The sequence below is a fragment of the Oncorhynchus mykiss genome, chromosome 12, assembly GCF_057628025.1.
Source record: "Oncorhynchus mykiss isolate SJ-2025 chromosome 12, ASM5762802v1, whole genome shotgun sequence".
Taxonomy (NCBI): Eukaryota; Metazoa; Chordata; class Actinopteri; order Salmoniformes; family Salmonidae; genus Oncorhynchus; species Oncorhynchus mykiss.
The window spans coordinates 23,436,430-23,461,395 of record NC_143033.1 but is presented as its reverse complement, the minus strand read 5'-3'; the positions used below and the strand labels follow the sequence as shown (position 1 = coordinate 23,461,395).

At 41.0% G+C, this 24,966-nt stretch overlaps 1 protein-coding gene and 1 pseudogene across 4 annotated transcripts in view; both read left to right on the top strand.

Annotated features, from left to right (window-relative positions):
• The first annotated feature begins 12,712 nt into the window (after positions 1–12,712).
• The window catches only part of LOC110537220 (protocadherin alpha-C2), a 63,952-nt gene continuing 51,698 nt past the window's right edge, over positions 12,713–24,966 (top strand). The window contains exon 1 of one of the 3 annotated variants that reach the window (XM_021623094.3): positions 12,713–15,266. In XM_021623094.3, the coding sequence (XP_021478769.1) occupies positions 12,882–15,266 (2,385 nt within the window). In that variant the 5' untranslated portion in view covers positions 12,713–12,881. Of the gene's footprint in view, positions 15,267–18,347; positions 21,709–22,580; position 24,966 lie in introns of those variants that run through there. The other 2 variants (XM_021623097.3, XM_021623095.3) reach the window with 2 other exon arrangements.
• Positions 22,588–24,443, top strand: LOC149979101 (protocadherin alpha-2 pseudogene; annotated as a pseudogene). The gene has a single exon (XR_016484942.1). The product of XR_016484942.1 is annotated as a protocadherin alpha-2 pseudogene (transcript).

Below are 24,966 nucleotides of genomic sequence, written 5' to 3'. Positions count from 1 at the left end.
CTTCTTCTTATCTTAAAGACTGCCCACACTGCACAGTGAAACACTGATGGATGATCTCCATTGTGACGGCACAGAGACAGAGCCTCTACCCTGCAGTCTGCTGCAAACGATTGATGGGAGTGGCTGTTTGCCAGGAACCACCCGGCACCTAGGAAATGGTTGCTATGACAACCACACCACCTTCCTGTGATTACGGAGGAGGGGATTATCATGAACACCCTGCTTTCTATTTTGTCTCCATCATTCCCTCTCTCCTTTTGGCTGTTCTGTCCCTCTCGCTCTCTCTCTCTATAATTGAATGTTTCTGCCGTGTGACTGCCTTTGCACAAAATATTTCAGAAATCATGACACAATCTCTTGGGCACTGATAATGAAGTAATCTTCAATTCATACGAACTATTGTTTGACACTCCAGTATTTCAGAAATCATATTCTAACCCCTGCAGAGTGCTCCAGTTACAACGGTCAGCACCTTCTATATGTAGTACCAACCCCCACAAACCTCTACTCTCTTGCTCTCCCTCTCTCTATCGCCAACCATTCTCAGTCCCTCTCTCATACATACATACATATGTATGTGCACTGACATACACACCAATATGCTGACTTGCACACGAGGAAGTACGTGTGTGCCCACACACACACTACATTCCTCTTTCAATCGGCAGCATTTTCCTCAATGATAGCTCTTGAGGTTCAGCACCATGGATAGCGACCCACCTCAAACTCCTATTGCTATGGAGACAAGCTGTGCCACAATAGAGATAAAGAGAGAGAGAGAGAGCACGAGGGAGAGGTCATATCTCTCATTTTTCATAAGAAGTCAGCAATACATCATACATTAATTGCAAGGAACATATATATACCCTGCCAACCCCATATTCAAAAATGTCCATGCCTGGAAAATGTTACATAGTCACACATGCAAATAATAGGCTAATTTTATAGCAACTGAAGAATGAATTGTTGTTTTTCTTACACTGGACAAAAATAACTACATTATGACAACAGATTATATACAGTACAGTGGCAAAAAAACGTATGGGAACCCTTTGGAATTACCTGTATTTCTGCATAAATTGGTCATAAAATTTGATCTGATCTTCATCTAAGTCACAACAGACAAACAGTCTGCTTAAACTAATAACACACAAACAATTACACGTTTCAATGTCTTTATTGAAAACACCATGTAAACATTCACAGTGCAGAGTCCAAAAAGTATGCAAACCCTTGGATTTAATAACTGGTTGACCCTCCTTTGGCAGCAATAAACTCAACCAAATGTTTTCTGTAGTTGCGGATCAGACCTGTACAACGGTCAAGAGGAATTTTCGACGATTCCTCTTTACAAAACTGTTTCAGTTCAGCAATATTCTTGGAATGTTTGGTGTGAACTGCTCTTTTGAGGTCATGCCACAGCATCTCAATAGGGTTGAGGTCAGGAGTCTGACTGGGCCACTCCAGAAGGGGTATTGTTTTTCTGTTGATTTACTTCGGTGTTTTGGGATGTTGTCCTGTTGCATCACTCAACTTCTGTTGAGCTTCAATTGGCAGACTAAACTTGGGAATACATTTTTACGGCGACGATAGCAAGCTGTCCAGGCCCTAAGGCAGCCTTTTTTTCTCCACACATAGTGTTGTATGTTCCTTCCAAACAACACAACTTTAGTTTCATCTGTTCACCGAATATTTAGCCAGTAGCATTGTGGAACATCCAGGTGCTCTTTTGCTAACTTCAGACGTGCAGCAATGTTTTTTTTGGACAGCAGTGGCTTCTTCTGTGGTGTCCTCCCATGAACACCATTCTTGTTTAGTGTTTTACATATTGTAGACTCATCAACAGAGATGTTAGCATGTTCCAGAGATTTCTGTAAGTCTTTAGCTGACACTAGGATTTTTCTTAACCTCATTGAGAATTCTGTGCTGTGCTCTTGCAGTCATCTTTGCAGGACGGCCACTCATAGGGAGAGTAAAAACAGTGCTGAATTTTCTCCATTTATAGGCAATTAGTTTTACCGTGGACTGATGAACATCAAGGCTTTTAGAGATATTTTTGTAACCCTTTCCAGCTTTATACAAGTCAACCATTTTTAATCTTAGGTCTTCTGAGATCTCTTTTGTTTGAGCCATGGTTCACATCAGTCAATGCTGCTTGTGAATAACAAACTCCAATTGTGAGTGTTTTTTATAGGGCAGGGCAGCTCTAAACACCATCTCCAATCTCGTCTCATTGATTGGACTCCAGTTTAGCTGACACCTGACTCCAATTAGCTTTTGGAGAAGTCATTAGCCTAGGGGTTCACACACTTTTCCCAACCTACAGTACACTGTGATTGTTTAAATTATGTATTCAATATAGACAAGAAAAACACAATAATTTGTGTGTTATTAGTTTAAGCACACCATCTTTGTCTATTGTTATGACGTAGATGAAGTTCAGATCAAATTTTATGACCAATTTATGTAGAATTCCAGGTAATTCCAAAGGGTTCACATACTTTTTCTTACCACTGTATACAGTGCCTTGCAAATGTATTCATCCCCCTTGGCGTTTTTCCTATTTTGTTGCATTGCAACCTGTAATTTAAATAGATTTTTATTTTTACTTCATGTAATGGACATACACAAAATTGTCCAAATTGTCAAAGTGAAATGAAAATTATCATGAATGATCTATGAACCCCCTAAAAAAGATCTGGTGCAACCAATTACCTTCAGAAGCCACAATTAGTTAAATAAAGTCCACCTGTATGCAATATAAGTGTCACATGATCTGTCACATGATCTCACTATACCTGTTCTGAAAGGGCCCAGAGTCTGCAACACCACTAAGCAAGTGGCACCACCAAGCAAGTGGCACCATGAAGACCAAGGAGCTCTCCAAACAGGTCAGGGACAAAGTTGTGGAGAAGTACAGATCAGGGTTGGGTTAGAAATAAAATATCCGAAACTTTGTACATCCCACGGAGCACCATTAAATCCATGATTTAAAATATTGAACGAATATGGCACCATAACAAACCTGCCAAGAGAGGGCTGCCCACCAAAACTCACAGACCAGGCAAGGAGGGCATTAATCAGAGAGGCAACAAAGAGACCAAAGATAACCCTGAAGGAGCTGCAAAGCTCCACAGCGGACATTGGAGTATCTGTCGTTTAAGCCATACACTCCACAGAGCTGGGCTTTATGGAAGAGTGTCAATAAAACATTTTTTGCTTAAATAAAAAAATAAGCAAACACGTTTGGTGTTTGCCAAAAGGTATGTGGGAGACTCCCCAAACATATGGAAGAAGGTACTATGGTCAGATGAAACAAAAATTTAGCTTTTTGGCCATCAAGGAAAATTCCACAGCTTTACAGAAAATTTAACAGCTCTCGGTACCCTGAGAACACCATCCCCACAGTGAAACATGGTGGTGGCAGCATCATGCTGTGGGGATGTTTTTCATCGGCAAGGACTGGGAAACTGGTCAGAATTGAAGGAATGATGGATGATGCTAAATACAGGGAAATTCTTGAGGGAAACCTGTTTCAATCTTCCAGAGATTTGAGACTGAGACGGAGGTTTACCTTCCAGCAGGAAAATGACCCTAATCATACTGCTAAAGCAACACTCGGGTGGTTTAAGGGGAAACCTTTAAATGTCTTGGAATGGCCTAGTCAAAGCCCAGACCTCAATCCAATTGAGAATATGTGGTCTGACTTAAAGACTGCCATTTACCAGCGGAATCCATCCAACTTGAAGGAGCTAGAGCAGTTTTGCCTAGAAGAATGGGCAGCAATCCCAGTGGCTACATGTGCCAAGCTTATAGAGACATAACCCAAGAGACTTGTAATTGCTGCAAAAGGTGGCTCTACAATGTATTGACTTTGGGGGGGGGGGGGGGGTGAATAGTTACGCATGCTCAAGTTTTCTGTTTTACTGTCTTATTTCTTGTTTGTTTCACAATAAAATATATTTAGCATCTTCAAAGTGGTAGGCATGTTGTGTAAATTAAATGACACAAACCCCCAAAATATACATTTTAATTCCAGGTTGTAAGGCAACAAAATAGAAAACTGCAATGGAGGTTGAATACTTTCGCAACCCACTGTAGTTCAAGAACTCCAATAGTTTGCCCAGCACTTACTGTCTATATTAGCTTCCTCTTTGTGGGGGTAAGCCTACACATTCGTAAAGCTACTTTGTCATATCTTAATTGTCTAAGTTGAAGCCTACCAGTTATTGTATTGAATCAATGATTTATGACCTGACAGGTTGCGGCTCGTTGTACATAATTTATGTAGCCACATATTAAAATGACAAAAGTTGCATATGACATGCCCACTGACTTGTATATTTTTCTGGGTTTTGGATGTTTGAAACTCCCGTATTGATTTGCACTCAGCATCTGAGGAGTTGAAGCAAAAAAAGTGGAGGGAGATTGTGGTAAAGTATGTGGACTAGAGTCAGCACATATCTTTTTCACATATCTTTTTCTACAGTTTCTCTTCCCCTAACTTTCCTCACACTCTATTTTCTTCTTTCTGTCTACCTTACTCCACCCTCTCTTCTCCCCCCTCTCTTTCTATAGGTAATTTCCTATGTCTGACTCTGACCCAGACATATGCTCTTCATCACCTGGATATTTACTCATTAAACTGTTCATCAAGCTAACCATGCATGCTTTAAAACACACACTGAGTGTATAAAACATTAGGAACACCTTCCTAATATTGAGTGGCACCCCCTTTTGACCTCAGGACAGCCTCAATTTGTCGGGCATGGACTCTACAAGGTGTCGAAAACATTCCACAGGGATGCTGGCCCATGTTGACTCCAATGCTTCCCACATTTGTATCAAGTTGGCTGTTTGTATTTTGGGTGGTGGACCATTTTGGGTGGTGGACCATTCTTGATACACAAGGGAAACTCACACTCAAACCGGTATGCATGGCAGCTACTACCATACCCTGTTCAAATGCACTTACATCTTTTGTCATGCCCATTCACTCTCTGAAAGGCACACATACACAATCCGTCTCAATTCTCTCAAGGCTTAAAAACCCTTATTTAACCTGTCTCCTCCCCTTCATCTACACTGATTGAAGTGAATTCAACAAGTGACAAATAAGGGATCATAGCTTTCACCTGGATTCAGCTGGTCAGTCTATGTCATGAAAGAGCAGGTGTTCCTAATGGTATGTTCACTCAGTGTATATGCCTTCATCATGTACTGTTTGCATCTATGCAAACAATGAGTCACTAAGGGGGGCTCTTGATCCGCCGTCTGCCTCTCCCCGTGTGTGACGTGTGTGATCATGGAGCATTAGTTCAGTGTCGGGCGGTTAGTGCCGTTTAAGATTAGGGAGGACATATTTTTGTTCTTCTTTTACAACATATTGGTTGACTTCATATTCCATTCACCCAGCTCAATGTAACATTGATAGGTTTAGGTTACTACATGATACTCTAATTTGCCCTACTCCCATCATGAGGTTGCTATAACCTATCCTACCTAGCCTACAAGTGCACAGGTTGAGAGACAAATTGGAGTAGTCAAGGTGAGAGACAGTGGCACATTCAATACTGCCTTGCACACTCTTGCCTGCATCTATCTGATCTGGGGTGTAATCATTAGTCAAAACTAAAACGAGAATTTCTATTGGACAAATTCAGCCAAGACCCTCCCCGTTTCATTCCGTTTGCTTCTGTTTAAGAAAGCAGAGAAAATAAAAACATCAGAAAATATCTTGATGAAAATTCTGGTTCTTTCAATCACATTCATCTCTCTACTCCACCTTCCTGCCTCCCTTTAAATTGAGCAATTGCTAGTGAAGTGCAACATTGTGTCAAATCATCAACTGGGTCTGGCCAGAAGCTGTTGCTAGCGAACTTACAACATTGTATCAACTAGCCGATTTGGGGCCCTCAGAGTTTCCCACGCAAGTGAGCTCAGGACAGACAGCTGTTTCCACTGGATATATGGGATCATCAGATCATGATATTTTGCTCATTCACACAAAGGCTTGATGATTATCGAGGCCGAGTGTTGGAACGATTTTTCAAATACTGAGGAACTATCATTTGCAATGGATGTAAAAAAACAACAGATTTGGTTTACAACGTGTGAGGTGAACAAAACATTACTGAGAAGTTAGTGGTGGACGTGGTGAGTTCAGACAATCAGAAAACAGCCATTGCCAAATGGGCAATTTCCCACATTTGCACACAGTAAGCCAGGTAAATTAATTGAATTAATACAACAGAAACAGTAACAGAAATCTATGTAACCAAATGATGTGATTTCCAAATAGGCACTTGTGATTTGAAACAATCCACAGCTATTTAAAAGAAAAGAAGATAATGATCCTATGTGACTAAGTCATGCTCTTTGGTGAAGTATTTTGAATGATTTTATTTAGACAGGAGTAATTATATAATGTGGGCAAGACATCAATTTACTTTAAGGCAGGTATTCCCAAACTGGGGTATGCATACCCCCAAGGGTACACACAATGCCATCGTGGGTAATACAAATAAAAATGTAATTCACAATAAAAATAATAATAATAAATTATTCACATTTTCAAACAGTCCATTTATATTTTCCAACAGGGCTATACATTTGAGTGAGGTTTTTTTCTCGCCTGAGTAGCCTCGTTTCACTGCCAATTTTTTTTTTAAAACCATCTAGTGAAAAGCAAAATAACAACACAATGTCAAATACAGGTAGCCTAGTCAAATAATTACCATCCAATCACATCAACCATTAATCTCTCGTGGGAATTCACTTATGTAGCCAAATGTAGTTGCTGCTCATTCCGTTTGCTCGAAAATAGATGAATAGTTTAAAATGTAAGGCCCGCGTCCATAGAGACACATTCCAGTTCTACTGGTAGTACTGCTACTACCCGCAGTACTACACCTGAACCTGTCGACGACACAAGTTGTTCTGCTTCCACGAGCACATCTAATGCTAGCATCAGTAATTCCATATTTGTTGTTAGCCCAGCTAGCATGGACACTGACAGTTGTGAATCTGATGCAGCCTAAGAGCTACTGCCCCCTTACCCAGGAAAGCACTGAACAACAGACAGGAGAGTTGGACCATCGAAGAGGTGCAAATATGATGAGAACTACATTGATTTGGAGTATTGGGAGTAGTTATATTAGCACTTATATTGGGAGTAGTGTCTTTCCTCAGCCACAGTGTGTTATACAGTATGTGCAGAAGTACTATCTGACAACTCGATGAAACTTCACTCTTGCGCAGAAACAAAACATGCCAATTTGAAAAATAAGCCACAGGAGTTTTTTGAGCAACAATTAAGACAACTTTTGAGTAGCAGGACAAGTATAAAAGCAAAAGATACCATTACTAAGAAGGGGCTAGAAGCGTATTATATGGTGAGCTACCGAGTGGCTAGGACAGGCAAGCTCCATACTATTGTGGAGGACTTAATTCTTCCTGCTGCCACGGATATAACTAGGACAATGCTGAGGGAAAATGACAAAAAAACTACAGACAACGCCTTCATCAAACAACACGTTTTCACGACACATCAGTGACATGGCAGGAGATGTTTTGAAACAATTACTGCTTTGCATACAAGCCAGTGAATTCTATGCGTTACAGCTGGATGAGTCAACGGACGTGGTGGGCCTGACACAGCTCCTCGTGTCTGTCCGTTACGTTTATGGGGGGTCAATTAAGGAAGACATCCTCTTCTGGAAACCAGGACAACAGGAGAGGATATTTTTAAAATATTGGACAGCTTTGTGATATCAAATGGACTTTGGTGGTCAAGATGTGTTGGTATCTGTACTGATGGCGCAAAAGCCATGACAGGGAAACATAGTGGAGTGGTAACGCACGTGCAAGCAGTTGCTCCCGATGCCACTTGGGTACACTGCAGCATCCACCTAGAGGCTCTTGCTGCCAAAGGTTTGCCTGACAGCCTGACAACGTGGACACTACAGTGAAAATGGTTAACTTTGTTAAAGCATGGCCTCTAAACTCTTGTGTATTTTCTACACTATGCAATGATAAGGGCAGCGACCATGTAAGGCTTTTACAACATTCAGAAGTGCGCTGTTTATCAAGGGGCAAAGTATTGACATGCTTTTTTAAATTGAGAGATGAGCTTAAAGCTTTCTTTACTGACCATAATTTTCACTTGTCTGACCGCTTGCATGAGCATGATGATGAGCGACAAATTCAAATTAAATTACAAAAAATATTTATTTTTTATGAAATCACAAGTGCAATACACCAAAACACAGCTTAACTTGTCGTTAATCCACCCGGTGTCACGTTCTGACCTTAGTTCCTTTGTTTTGTCTTTGTTTTAGTATGGTCAGGGCGTGAGTTGGGGTGGGCAGTCTATGTTTGTTTTTCTATGTTGGTTTTTGAGTTTGGCCTGGTATGGTTCTCAATCAGAGGCAGGTGTCGTTAGTTGTCTCTGATTGAGAATCATACTTGGGTAGCCTTTTTCCACCTGTGTTTCGTGGGTGTGTGTTTTCTGTTTTCTGTTGTGTGTCTGCAACAGCCAGAACTGTTTTCGGTCGTTTCTCTTTGTTATTTTGTTATTTATGTGTTCATCTAATAACTATGGACACATACCACGCTGCACCTTGGTCCTCACCTTCTTCCACTGACGACGGCCGTTACACCCGGCGTGTCAGATTTCAAAAATGATTTACAGTGAAAGCAAACCATGCGATTATGTGAGGACAGCTCTCTCAGCAGTCAAAACATTACAAACAGCTAGCAGGAAAGTAGATTGGTCACGAAAGTCAGAAAAGCAATAAAAGTAATCCCTTGCCTTTGATGATCTTCATATGTTTGCACTCACGAGACTCCCAGTTACACAATACATGTTTGTTTTGTTCGATAAAGATTATTTTTATATCCAAAAACCTTCATTTGGTTGGCGTGTTTTGTTTAGTAATCCACAGGCTCGTGCAGATCACGACGGGCAGACGAAAATTCCAAATAGTATCCGTAAAGTTCGTAGAAAGATGTCAAACATTTTTATAATCAATCCTCAAGTTGTTTTTACAATAAATAATCGATAAGATTTCAACCAGACTGTAGCCGTTTCAATAGGAGAGAGAGAGAAAAGGTCTTGCTCCAGGTGCTTGCGCATGCACAAATCTGGGGACACCTAGCTATCCACTGACGCGATGTGAACATTCTCGCTCATTTTTCAGAATAAAAGCCTGAAACTATGTCTAAAGACTGTTCACACCATGTGGAAGCCATAGGGAAAGGAATCTGGTTGATATTATTTTAAATGGAGGATAGGCTTGCAATGGATACTCACAGACAATATTTTGACCGTTTTTGAAACTTTAGAGTGTTTTCTATCCTGATCTGCCAATTATATGCATATTCTAGCTTCTGGGCCTGAAAAATAGGCAGTTTACTTTGGGAACGATTTTATCCAATCATCAAAATACTGCCCCCTTGCTTCAAGAGGGACAACACACAGGTATTTCCATCATTGTATGATTTTTGTGTGTAAATGAACTCAAGCTTATGGACAATGTAAAATGTGATATAGTGATGCACCTGAGCGAGTTGTGTGCGGAATTATGCAGGTACTTTCCCAAAACAGATGGCACAAACAACTGGATTACTTATCCCTTTCATGCCCTGCCTCCAGTCCACTTACCGATATTTGAACAAGAGAGCCTCATCGAAATTGCAACAAGCAGTTCTGTGAAAATTGAATTTAATCAGAAGCCACTGCCAGATTTCTGGATTGGGCTGCGCTCAGAGTTTTGCCTTGGCAAATCGCACTGTTAAGACACTGATGCCCTTTGCAATCACGTACCTATGTGAGAGTGGATTCTCGGCCCTGACTTGCATGAAAACTAAATACAGGCACAGAATTTGTGTGGAAAACGATTTAAGACTGAGACTCTCTCCAATACAACCCAACATTGCAGAGTTATATGCATCCTTTCAAGCACACCCTTCTCATTAACCTGTAGAGAGTTATTCGCAATTTTCGAATAACAAATAAAGTTTTATATGTAAGATGGCTAAATAGAGCAAAATGATTGACTATTATTATATTATGATTTGTACCCTGGTCCTATAAGAGCACTTTGTCACTTCCCACGAGCCGGGTTGTGACAAAAACTCACACTCATTTTTATGTTTAATAAATGGATGTGGCAGTGTGTGTGGCAGGCTTACAATGATGCCAAAAAAATAAACATTTAAGAGTGCTCTGACACTGGTGCTAGAGGGGGTACGCAGCTGGAGGTCGAATGTTTGAAGGGGTATGGACTATAAAAAGTTTGGGAACCACCGCTTTAGGTGAAGCCAGCTTTCCTTTCCAATTCCCAAGATGCTAAAAGCAGAAATCTGCATATAATGACAATGACAATGTCTTTACCCTAACAATTGGAGTCTTTGTCCAAAAGGTGTGAAGGCAGACGACATGCTTAGGTCTGCATATTATGCGCATAGAAACACATTGTGCTTATTCTGGACAAATTCTGGTGAGAGTGAGTCCTTCCTTGCTGCTGAAACTTTATCACCGGAGCGAAACAGCGCCCCCTCTGTTTTACTATTTGTAGCCCATATATCTGATGCTGTCTGACCAGAAATAGTATGACATGCCATATTATTTTGGTCCAGACAGCATCAGATACATAGCTACACAGACTGAGAAAGAGGAGCGCTGTTTCAGTCAAATAAATGATCAACATTTCAATGTTTTATTTGGATGGGCAAGTAGGTACGGTAGGGCGGGACAGGCCCCCTAAGACCCACCCATAACGGCAGCCCTGGAACGGTCCTCCCCTTCCTCCTCTGAGGAGCATCCACTAGAGTCTTGTGCATGCTGCACTAAGTGTAATTATGAACTGGGTGGTTCGAGCCCTGAATGCTGATTAGCTGACAGCGATGGTATTAGCTGACAGACCTATACCATGGGTATGACAAAACATTTATTTTTACTGCTCTAATTACGTTGGTAACCAGTTTATAATAGTAATAAGGCATCTTGGGTTTGTGATATATGGCCAATATACCACTGCTAAGGGCTGTGTCCAGGCACTCCACGTAGCGTTGTGCATAAGAACACTCCTTACCTGTGGTATATTGGCCATGTATCACAAACCCGAGGTGCCTTATTGGCCATATACCTCACCTCCTCTGGCCATATTGCTTAAATATACAGCTGAGCTCTTACAGTGCACCATTGATTATTCATTCCATTGTATAGCTGATAGGCAGACTTTTACTTGGTCTGTGTCTCAGCTCTCTGACTTATCTGAATGCTGCCCTCTCTTGGTCTATGGCTCAGCTCTCTCCCACCCTCTCTCTCTCCCTCTCCCTCTCTCTTTATCTTCTGCTGATGAGGCTCTGGCTGATGTCTGGCCTACATAAAGTGAGCAGGCAGCAGCCTGGGTGTAGTCTGCCCTGAGGAAAATCTGAACACTACTGACACTCTGCTTCACTACTGTACATGATCATACTGACTTCAACCTTTCAGAAAAGAGACTCCAGAAACACTCATAGAGTGAAATATGCTCCTCAGACTAGAGAGGAAGCCCATCCTCATGGTAGATATTTAGAACACATCTGACTAGCAAAAGGAAGAAGTTAAGTGAAAAAATAAACAATAACTAGGAGTTGGCTACCTTGGTGATACTTCGACAGTGATCATGTTACATTATGTTCGTTCCTATGTGAGAATTCTAGATTTGAAAGAGATGTCCTATGATTGATGAAATTTACTGAGTAATTAAAGGTTAGTATGAGTAAATACCCGTGCGTGTGTGTGTACGTGCGCTCTATCCTGTGTCTGCATGTTTGTGCGACTACAGTATTAACATTACATGTATTAACTATATAACGCAATATGGGATTAATGATGGCTATGTGTGCTTACATTGCTGTTTGCGGTGTTGTTTCTATTGAATGAGGGAATATCCTCTATGTAGAACTGTGTGCTTGTCCCATGGCGCGATCATTTACTTATCTGGCCTCTGAGCGCCGCTCCTGTGTCCTGGTTTAACCACCAATCTGACTGCGTATCAGCAGAGAGGAAGAAGCGAAGCGAGAGGTTTCACTCTCGCCAAAGTCTTTCCAAAATAAATCCAACGCGTTTCTATTGGCTTATTTTGGACCTACGCCCATCGTCTGGCTTCCCGTCTTTGGGACAACGACTCCCATTGTTAGGGCAGAGACATCTCGTCGTTATTTACAGATCTCTGGAACCAGGAGCTGTCTATGGTTCTGAATTCCGATTCCAGGGTTCTTCATTTTCATTAGTCATATTTTATTTCCCCTTTCTCTTACACAGATTTTTTACAGTTCATAGCCACTAGACATTTATTTAGGACCTTAAAGTGAGAACGTCTCAAATATCAAGTGAATTGTGTTAGGGTACATTCATTGCATAACACATTTTACAGTAGCCTACCTAATAGTTATAGAAATCTATTTCAGCCCTGGACACTTATCTTTCACTAGGCTATGTGTCAATTAGTTTATTATACCTCATAAGTTCCCCCTTCATGCGAATTTACAATTTGTTGTGCAGAAATGCTTTTCTGTCTTCCCTTTCTAGTTTATGCCAGTTTTTGAGTTTACGGTTTTCTTGCATGTATGCTCTTATGTCGGACCAGTTCTTATCCACACGGTGTCAGTGTCTACCAGCAAGACCAATTTACTCTTGAACTCCACCTAGGTCCTAGCACAATAGCAAAAATCCCACTCATAGCCGACTGTCAGTGAAATCTTAATGAGGTGGCGCACGGAGATATGAGGATTATGTTTCTCTTTCTTAAAAAAAATCCATTGCGTTACTTGGGTTCTCTTTGTTCTCTGTCACACTCCATGGATTACATTCTAAAAAGGATTATATAACAATGGCTGTACTCGAGAACCGTGAGTGGGGTTGGATTGTGAATATATTTTGGCTGTTGCTTTGTTTTCGGGGTTCTGTTTCTAGACAAATTACCTATTCAATTTCCGAGGAGGTTAAACCGGGGACATTTGTTGGGAATTTGGCTAAGGATCTAAATCTAAAAGTGATTGAACTGGAAGCACGCAGGATTCAGATTGAATCTGGATCATATAAGAAACATTTTGAGGTAAATTTGAAAACTGGCGTTCTCTTCGTTAGCGAAGCAATAGACCGAGAGAAGCTTTGTCCCAACAGCCTTGTTTGTACTGAAAGCTTGGAGGTTATTGTTAACAATCCGTTACGAATGTACAATGTTGAAGTAAATATACTAGACATAAACGACAACGCACCACAATTTCCTGTGAAATCACAGATTATTCGTATTTCTGAGCACACTTCACCTGGAGCAAGATTTCCTCTGTCTACAGCTGACGATATGGATGTAGGGAGCAACACTATTGACGCATATAAACTCTCCACAAATGCCTTTTTCAATCTAGACGTTCATACTGAGGCTGTTAGTGGTCCATCAGCAGAGTTAATTCTAAATCAAGCTTTAGACCGAGAGAAACAGCCTGCGATCAAGCTAACACTGACTGCTATTGATGGAGGAAAGCCTCCCAGATCAGGGAGCACAGAAATCATTGTCAACATACTCGATGCAAACGATAATGCGCCAGTGTTTTCCAAAGCCCTGTATAAGGCAAAAGTCTTAGAGACTGCGCCAATTGGCACTGCTTTTCTAAGGCTTAATGCAACAGACCTAGACGAAGGCTTGAACGGTGAAATAATGTATTTGTTCAGCAAACAAGGACAAAAGGGGGGTTATGGTACATTTGCAATCAATCAGAGCAATGGGGAAATGACAGTAGCGGGACCTTTAGATTATGAGGTGACCAGTGCGTATGAGATTCGTGTAGAAGCTCAGGACCGAGGCCACTCACCTTTGGCCTCACATTGCAAAGTGTTGGTAGAGGTAGTTGACGTAAACGATAATGCCCCGGACATCAAACTCTCCTCGCTTTTGGAGAGTGTGAGAGAGGACGCAAAGAAGGGTACGGCAATTGCGCTAATCACGATTATTGATAAGGATAGCGGTAAAAACGGGAATGTGCATTGTACCATATCTGGTGTCTCGCCGTTTCTATTGGAGTCATCTCAGGGTAAATACTACTCCATGGTCCTTGGAGAAACGCTGGACAGGGAAATCAACTCTCAGTATAATGTCACAATCATAGCCAGAGATGAAGGGACCCCTCCCCTGTCCAGTACTAGCATTATTACTGTCCATGTTTCTGATGTCAATGACAATACGCCACGCTTTCCAGAACCCACTGTTAACGTGTTCTTAAAAGAAAATAGTCCGGCAAGATCTGTGATATCTTCTGTGACTGCGCTGGATCCAGATTCAAAAGCAAACGCTCAGATAACATATAATTTACTAGAGCCCAGAAATAGGCCTACAGCTTCGCAGACACCTGTCAATGTGAATTATGCCACAGGTGAGATATATAGCATGCAGTCAGTGAACTATGAAGAAGTGAAAATGTTCCAGTTCCAAGTTCAGGCCACAGATTCTGGTGTTCCTCCACTAAGCAGCAACGTCACTGTCAACGTTTTTATCCTTGATGAGAATGACAACAGTCCTGTGATTCTCCCGCCCTATTCTGACCACGGCTCGGTTAATTCTGAGAAGATTCCTTATTCTGCTGAAGCGGGATACTTTGTGGCCAAGATCAGGGCTGTAGACGCCGACTCTGGTTATAATGCGCTGCTTTCTTATCACATCTCTGAACCAAAGGGGACCAATCTATTCAGAATAGGAACCAACAACGGAGAAATACGGACTAAGAGACGCATGAGTGACAATGACTTAAAATCTCACCCGTTGGTCATTCTGGTGTCTGATAATGGAGAACCTTCCCTGTCTGCGACTGTGTCTATTGATGTTATGGTCGTTGAAAGGTCAGGTGACATGCAGACAACTTTCAAACAACTGCCTGTAAAGGAGGATAGTTTCTCAGATTTAAATCTGTATCTGCTCGTCGCCATTGTGTCAGTATCAGTGATATTTCTACTGATACTCATCAGTTTAATAGTTGTAAAATGCCACAGGACAGACGGCAGTTTCAACAGGTGCAGCGCCCCAATGATCACCACCCACCCTGACGGGAGCTGGTCTTACTCCAAATCTACTCAGCAGTATGACGTATGTTTCAGCTCTGACACACTGAAGAGTGACGTAGTAGTTTTCCCCACGCCGTTTCCACCTGCTGATGGCGAACTGATCAGTATTAATGGAGGGGACACTTTGCAAAGGACACAGACGCTTCCCAACGCAGATAAGGTATGCCGGTAACTTTATTATGTCTAATTCCATATTAGCCTATTGTTTATTTTTCTACTAATGTTGTTTTGAAACAGTTTAAATTCCATTTCGATAGACAATGTGGTTGTTGTGTTGTGGTTGTCTGTCTTTGTATATTCCACTTAATTTGTACATTAGAGGGCACTGTATGTCGGGTCATGGGTTACTGGCAACTTGTAGGCTATATATGCAGACAGGTGACCAGAGAGTATGGATGTAGGCATGGAGAGTATACTACCGTGCTCATATTTTACGCGTTGGAGCTATGGATTGCGTTTACGGTAGTTTGCCTGTAATGATTAATGGTATGTTATATCTTTACTGCTAATTAATGGGCAAATGATCCAACCCAAGATACCATTTTGGAAAGTGGTTTGTTTTGCACGTGTATATTAACTTTTGCAATCCCACCTGTGCCAGAGTGGCTATCAGGAACAATTGACTTCCGAGAAATTAGTCCCTTTTCGGTAGTGTAACTTGGTGAAAAAAAAGGTTTATTTCAGATATTATTAACATTTTGGTATAAATACCACATGGTCAACTTCATAAAAACACGTTTTCCCGCCTCAAGAGGTCAAAAAAAGAAGAAGGAAAAAATACTATAGTAGGTGCCTACTAAGTGCCAAATAAAGTAACAAGGTTGGCGATTTCAATTTACATCAGCCATAAATCCCCTTGTGACAGGGGGAATGGAAGGTTACTGTGTAGAACAGGGAGGGGCAATTAAATGCAAGCTTCACAAAAATATTTAAATTGTTGAAACATTTCTAGCTTGTCTAGCTTTGGGTGACAGGCTTGACGTGTTATGCTTGACCGCTCCGTTTCCCACCACAAAACATCAGAAAATGGCCAAAAATAGTAGAATCAGCTCACCTGCTTTTACGCTAGGATTTTACTATTAGATGTTCAATATTTATTTTGAAAATATTATTTAACCCTCATACTGGCGACTGGGGTCATTTTGACCTCAGAGGAATATTTGTTATCATAGCCCAAAGGTGGTTTATTAAATTCTTCAAAATCTTCATGACTTTGTGAATCAACTCTTTCTTAATAAATTAAATCACTGTTTAGTGTTTCTGTATCAATATGGACATTTTTTATTAAGTCATTTGCGGTCATTTTGACTGCTAAGTTGCAGTCAAAACAGCTCATTGAAGTCTGTCAGTGGGATGAATACTTAGTATTACTGTAATGCAGAAACCAGCTTCCTTCTAAATGTACACATAGTGCTGTATTGGTATGTATTCTACATAAGTAGTTATTCTACGCTAAATGTTATATACTGTGCCTTCGGAAAGTATTCAGACCCCTTGACTTTTTCCACATTTTGTTAGGTTACAGCCTTATTCTAAAATAGTTTTTTCCCTCAGCAATCTACACACAATACCACATAATGACGAAGCAAATAGAAATGTTTGCTAATTTATAAAAAATAAAAAACTGAAATATTACATTTACATAAGTATTCAGAGCCTTTACTCAGTACTTTTTTGAAACACCTTTGGCAGCAACTACAGCCTGGAATCTTCTTGGGTATGACGCTACAAGCTTGGCACACCTGTATTTGGGGAGTTTCTCCCATTCTTCTCTTCTCAAGTTCTGTCAGGTTGGATGGGGAGCATTGCTGCACAGCTATTTTCAGGTTTCTCCAGATATGTTTGATCGGGTTCCAGTCCGGGCTCTGGCTGGGTCACTCAAGGACATTCAGAGACATTTGCCCCGAAGCTACTCCTGCATTGTCTTGACGTTGTGCTTAGTCTTGTCTTGTTGGAAGGTGAACATCCGCCCCAGTCTGAGGTCCTGAGCGATCTGGAGCAGGTTTTCATCAAGTATCTCTCTGTACTTTGCTCCATTGCTCTTTGCCTCAATCCTGACTAGTCTCCAAGTCCCTGCCACTGAAAAACATCCCCACAGCATGATGCTGCCACAACCATGCTTCACCATAGGGATGGTGGCAGGTTGCCGCCAGACGTGACGCTTGGCATTCATGCCAAATAGTTAAATCTTGGCTTTATCAGTCCAGATAATCTTGTTTCTCATGGTCTGAGAGTCTTTAGGTGCCTTTTGGCAAACTCCAAGCAGGCTGTCATGCATGTGCCTTTTACTGAGGAGTGGCTTCTGTCTGACCAATACCATAAAGGTCTAATTGGTGGAGTTCTGCAGAGATGTCCTTCTGGAAGATTCTCCCATCTCCACAGAGGAAATCTGGAGCTCTGTCAGAGTGACCATTGGGTTCTTGATCACCTCCCTCACCAAGGCCCTTCTACCCCGATTGCTCATTTTGGCCAGGCGGCAAGCTCTAGGAAGAGTCTTTGTGGTTCCAAACTTGTTCCATTTAAGAATGATGGAGACCACTGTGTTCTTGGGGACAGTAAATGCTGCAGAAATGTTTTGGTACCTTTGACCTTGGCTTGGTTTTTGCTCTGATGTGCACTGTCAACTGTGGGACCTTATATAGACAGGCGTGTGCCTTTCTAAATCATGTCCAATCAATTGAATTTTCCACAGGTGGACTCCAATCAAGTTGTAGAAACATCTTATGGATGGTCAATGGAAATAGGATGCACCTGTTTCTGAATACATATGTAAATAAGGTATTTCTGTTTTTTGTTTTGAATACATTTGCAAAAATGTCTAAAAACCTGTTTTCGCTTTGTCATTATGGGGTATTGTGCGTAGATTGCTGAGGAAATGTTTTATTTAATCAATTTTAGAATAAGGCTGTAACATAACAAAATGTGGAAAAGTCAAGTGGTCTGAATACTTTCTGAAGGCACTGTGAATATCAGTGTTCCTACAATATCCTACACTATTATATATGTGGAACTTATGGCATTTGGGTTGCTATAACATTTGGTTTGAAGTGACTTTGAGTATTTGGGCATTATTTTTTAAGCGTCCTATCTTAGGCCCTACCACTCCTATTGTTTTGCTAGCAACAACAGTAATGCTTGCTGTGGGGTAAGTAAATAAAGAAAACTAAGCCATGTTTTTGGTCATTGCCTCTCAGAATCAATGAATGAATCACTTTTTGTCAATAAAATTAAGTGTATTTCACATTTTTGTGTACCACCCCTTTAAATGGCAGTCATTTTTACCACGTGAATTAGTATTTACTTAAAAATTCTAAAAACTAAGTGATACTACAATCAAATGATGGTCAATCAGCTTTTTAGGACATATATGGATTTTATTGTACTTTGGAAAAAAGCTGCACTTTATGAAACATTTATATTTTTGTGTTGCAAAATATGCAAATTAACTGTAATTTTGCTCAAATATTTGTCTGTTTTGGTTATTGTTGATTTATTTCTGATAACTGTATTTACACATCTAAATTGGTTTTGAAAAAAAAGACTGATTGTTGCTTTTTTAAATTGGTTTCTTCTTGGTGTCAAAATTACCCCTGTTGGTATTCCATGTACGTAAAATATGTTGATAGTGTGAAGGTTAAAAAAATTATAGTTTCTAGTTTCACCATTTTAAAATACGAGTTCAGTTCACGTAACAGGGTTGACCTTAAAATAAGAGACAGGTTTATTTCTCCTTAAACTGAATCACTAATCACATGAAATAAATAATTATCTACAGAAATGACTTTGTCAAAGCAACAAAATAACCAATGCTTTACAATGATGGTGAAAATGACTTTTAGGGCTTAAGTGATTTCAAATATTCCTAGAAGTCACAGAGGGTACACAGAGGGACATAGAAAGACCCACAGGCTGTAACTATTATTTTCACATTTAAGTGTTTTTACATTTGTTCTGTTCAGCAATGGGTTACTATTATTGTGTTTCGACGCTGGGAGACGCTATTGACCACGATAGAAATGCACCTGATTTAGCCCGGGCTCCTCCTATCCTTCGCTACAGGATGTGTAGATCTAGGCTAGCATAGTAGTGAGGCTTTGTTTAAGAACACATTGGAATACCTTGCTGCACAGATAAATCGGCTGGGTGGAATGTCGCGGATTTATCGCAGGTCTACCAATTTGATCAATTTGGGATTAATCTCGATTACAGTGTCAAGGAACTGAGCAGCGATGGATTTGTGTGACCGTAGAATACATGTTTGGATACAGTGTTTTGTATTGCTTTGTTCATGGGGATTGTCTTCAGGACAGATCGTCTACATGGTCTCAGAGGAGGTGGATAAAGGCACAGTTGTTGGAAATATAGCCAAAGATCTCAATCTAAATGTGCAAGATTTGGAATCGAGAGGAGTTGAGATTGTAACTGGATCGAATAAGAGGTATTTTGACGTAAACCGGAAGACTGGGCTTCTGTATGTCAATGAAATAATCGACAGGGAGATGCTGTGTCAGAATTCAGTCAAGTGTTTTGTAAACGTTGAAGCCATTTTGAAAGGTCCAACACATCTCCACCGCATAGAAATCAATATTTTAGACATAAACGACAATGCACCATCATTCCGAGAGACAGTTCATATTTGTAATATTACTGAGTATGCCTCTCCAGGAGAGAGATTTTCTCTGCCTGAAGCCCAGGACATGGATGTTGGCAGTAACTTGGTGAAAGCCTACAAGCTGAGCCCAAATGAACACTTCTCTCTGGATGTACAGAGCGATGGAGAGCAGGTGTCTGCTGAGTTGGTGCTACAGAAAGCTTTAGACCGAGAGAAACAGGCTGTTATCAAGCTTGTGCTGACTGCCGTTGATGGAGGAAAACCACCTAGATCCGGGACATTACAGATTATTGTTAACATTATTGATGTAAACGATAATTCCCCATCTTTCAGCAAACAACTCTACAAAGTTCAGATTCCTGAGAATGTCCCAAGTGGAACGACAATTCTTATTTTAAATGCGACAGATTTTGATGAGGGTGTAAACGGAGATATAATGTATTTCTTAACGGCAAAGGGAGATGCAAAACATGCTGAAATATTCTCCATTGATCCGCAGTCGGGAGTTATCACCTCTAAAGGCAAAATAGACTACGAGGAAAGTACAGCATTTGAGATCCGTGTACAGGCTAAGGACAGAGGCGTCCCTCCTCGAAGCACGCAGTGTAAAGTCTTAGTTGAAGTGCTTGATGAGAATGACAATGCCCCTGAGATAGCTGTAACATCACACATGGGCGCCGTGAAAGAGGACTCTCCAATTGGCACTGTTGTCGCATCTATAAATTCATTAGATAAAGATGGAGGTAAAAATGGACGTGTTTTGTGTACCATAGTCGGAGAAGTTCCCTTTAAACTTATCTCTACTTATAAGAACTATTATTCTGTAGTAGTGGGCGGACCTCTGGACAGAGAGAGCGCATCGCAGTGCAATGTCACCATCATTGCTAAAGATGAGGGAACACCTCCTCGCTCCAGTACCAGTGTTATAACAGTAGACATCTCTGATGTGAATGACAACCCACCTCACTTTTCAGAACTAACAATAAACATGTTTCTAAAGGAGAATGGTCCTGCGAGAAATTTCATTGCAAGCTTGACTGCAATTGACCCCGACGTCAATGGCAATGCTCAAGTTACATATTCAATAACAGAAACTAGCAACAACCTTCCAATGTCTACGATGATAAACATCAACTCTTTAACTGGTGAGATATATAGCATGCAGACTTTTAACTATGAAGAAGTAAAACAGTTCCAGTTCCAAGTTCAGGCCACAGATTCTGGCGTTCCTCCACTAAGCAGCAACGTCACTGTCAACGTTTTTATCCTTGATGAGAATGACAACAGTCCTGTGATTCTCCCGCCCTATTCTGACCACGGCTCCGTTAATTCTGAGAACATTCCTTATTCTGCTGAAGCGGGATACTTTGTGGCCAAGATCAGAGCTGTAGACGCCGACTCTGGTTATAATGCGCTGCTTTCTTATCACATGTCTGAACCAAAGGGTACCAATCTATTCAGAATAGGAACCAACAACGGAGAAATAACGACTAAGAGACGCATGAGTGACAATGACCTAAAAACTCACCCGTTGGTCATTCTGGTGTCTGATAATGGAGAACCTTCCCTGTCTGCGACTGTGTCTATTGATGTTATGGTCGTTGAAAGGTCAGGTGACATGCAGACAACTTTCAAACAACTGCCTGTAAAGGAGGATAGTTTATCAGATTTAAATCTGTATCTGCTCGTCGCCATTGTGTCAGTATCAGTGATATTTCTACTGAGCCTCATCAGTTTAATAGTTGTAAAATGCCACAGGACAGACGGCAGTTTCAGCAGGTACAGCGCCCCCATGATCACCACCCACCCTGACGGGAGCTGGTCTTACTCCAAATCTACTCAGCAGTATGACGTGGTCTTTAGCTCTGACACACTGAAGAGTGACGTAGTAGTTTTCCCCACGCCGTTTCCACCTGCTGATGATGAGTTGATCAGTATCAATGGAGGAGACACTTTTCAAAGAACAAGAACGCTTCCGAGCTCAGAGAAGGTAAGGAGAACTGTTCATGATATGGGATGTTTTTGTCACGTCTAGATTTATTTTATTAGCATTTTCATCTTGTGTGTGCACATTATATTTTTCAAATTCCCGAGATTTATTGTCATTTACATAGACGGTTCCAATTGTATGGGTACGGTTTAGGATAGTTTAAAAAAAAAATTCTCCTCTAAATTGATGCAGAATGTAGCGTTACAATTCAGCACCAGGGACAGCAACATATGGCTTCTTGCTTTGATTTGTGTCAGTCTAATTCTTGCTCACGTTTTCTCAATTAGTTTGCAGGAAAGTTGTTTCATATTCTCCCCTATCAGATAATCTTTTGGATCTGTCAAATTAGTGTAGTTTTTAATGGTTTATGGTTGACGCAGTAACTGGTAAAGTTATTTAAATGTATATGCACACCACAGAATATTTAGCCATTGAGTTCGACTACCGGTCATCAGCTGTTTGTCAGATTTAGGGCTAAGCAATAAATTACATTTGAGAGGATCATGCAAAGCGTTGTTCATTGGATGATCTTTTTTTTTTATATGAACTCTTCTGATAGATACCAACATCTTGAATAACTAGAGCAGTCACATCTGTATTCATTTTAAGAGCAGAGTAAAAGCACTTGGTGTCGCTGTAGACCGTGATTATTCAGTTGATAACTATATGGGGCTTCTCCTTCCTCTCCTCACTTCCACTGATGAGGCAGGTAAAGTCAAGCGAGTTGTTGAGACGAGAACGCACTCGAGATAGGTCTGTGTGTAGACACAACCGTTGTATACTAATAGAGAGATTGTTTTTACATAAAAACGTTGCTAAGCAATATTAGAAATCTATCATAAACAACTCACAGAAGAATCAGAAGGTCTGTGTATAAGGATGGACCATTCCGTGCATTGTGGATATTTTTGGATTCGGATTGTGCTGTTTCTTTGCTTATGGGAGATATCTTCCGGTCAGATTGTCTATTCTGTTTTAGAGGAGGTGAACAAGGGAACATTTGTTGGGAATATAGCCAAGGATCTGAATCTCAACGTTCAGGAACTGGAGTCACGTAGGTTTCAGATTGTATCCGGATCCAACAAGAAGTATTTTGATGTAAATCTAAGAACTGGTGTTCTGTTCGTGAATGAGATAATCGACCGTGAGGAGCTTTGTGAGACCAATGTGAAGTGTTCTTTGAATGTGCAGGCCATTGCGCACAATCCTTTACATGTTTTTCGTGTTGAAATAGAGATTTTGGATACAAATGACAATGTACCTTGTTTCATGGAAAATTCTCTGACATTAAATATTTCTGAAAACGCTGTTGCGGGAGAGCGATTTCTTCTGCCAGTGGCTGAGGATGCCGATGGGGGCATTAACTCTATGAAAACCTACAAGCTAAGTCCAAATGAACATTTTTATTTGGATGTACAGAGCGGTGGAGAGCAGAGTTTGTCTGCAGAGTTAGTGTTGCAGAAGGCTGTAGACCGAGAGAAACAGGCTGTGATGAAGCTCATACTAACTGCTGTTGATGGAGGAAAACCTCCCAGATCTGGGACATTACAGATCACTGTACACGTATTCGATACTAATGACAATACTCCAATTTTCAGCAAACCTCTTTACAAAGTGAAAGTTGAGGAGAACGTTTCAAATGGAACCAAAATATTAACTCTCACCGCATCAGACTTGGATGAGGGTATCAACAGTGACATTCTTTACTATTTTGTTGGTAATAGGAATGCAAAAGAATCTAGTATATTTTCTATTGACCCATATACTGGGGATGTATCAGTGAAAGGTAATGTCGATTATGAAGAAAACGTTGGGATTGAGTTGCGAGTCCAGGCATCAGACCAAGGCCAACCTCCAAAAACGACACATTGTAAAGTGTTGGTGGAAGTAGTCGATATAAATGACAATGCTCCAGAGATAGCATAACATCACTCATGAGCACAGTAAGAGAGGATGCCAAGTCTGGCGCTGCTGTTGCTTTAGTCATGCTCTCAGATAAAGATGGGGGTAAAAATGGAATTGTGAATTGTCAGTTAAGTGATACTGTCCCTTTCAATCTGCAGTTTTCTTATAAAAATCACTACTCTTTAGTTGTGGACGGGCCTCTGGACAGAGAGAAATGTTCTCAGTACAACATCAGTATTATTGCTATGGACGAGGGGACCCCACCTCTCTCCAGCACCAGTGTTGTTACTGTATACATTTCTGATATGAATGACAACCCACCACGTTTTCCAGAACATCTTATTAACATGTTTCTAAAGGAGAATAGTCCAGTAAGTGGTCTGATAGTTAGTGTAAGTGCGTATGATCCAGATGAAATGGAAAACGCGCATGTATTATATTCTCTATCGGAAAGTAAAAGTGATAATATATCGCCCTCGTCAATTGTCAACATTAACTCTATAACTGGTGAAATATTCAGCTTACAGTCTTTTAACTATGAAGAAGTGAAAAAGTTCCAGTTCCAAGTTCAGGCCACAGATTCTGGTGTTCCTCCACTAAGCAGCAACGTCACTGTCAACGTTTTTATTCTGGATGAGAATGACAACAGTCCTGTGATTCTCCCGCCCTATTCTGACCACGGCTCCGTTAATTCTGAGAACATTCCTTATTCTGCTGAAGCGGGATACTTTGTGGCCAAGATCAGAGCTGTAGACGCCGACTCTGGTTATAATGCGCTGCTTTCTTATCACATCTCTGAACCAAAGGGGACCAATCTATTCAGAATAGGAACCAACAACGGGGAAATAAGGACTAAGAGACGCATGAGTGACAATGACTTAAAATCTCACCCGTTGGTCATTCTGGTGTCTGATAATGGAGAACCTTCCTTGTCGGCGACTGTGTCTATTGATGTTGTGGTCGTTGAAAGTACAGGTGACACAAAGACAATTTTCAGACAATTGCCTGTAAAGGAGGAGAGTTTCTCAGATTTAAATCTGTATCTGCTCGTCGCCATTGTGTCAGTATCCGTGATATTTCTACTGAGCCTCATCAGTTTAATAGTTGTAAAATGCCACAGGACAGACGGCAGTTTCGGCAGGTGCAGCGCCCCAATGATCACCACACATCCTGACGGGAGCTGGTCTTACTCCAAATCTACTCAGCAGTTTAACGTGTGTTTTAGCTCTGACACACTGAAGAGTGACCTAGTCGTTTTTCCCACGCCGTTTCCACCTGCTGACGGTGAGCTGATCAGTATTAATGGAGGGGATACCTTCCAAAGGACACGGACGCTTCCCAACACTGAAAAGG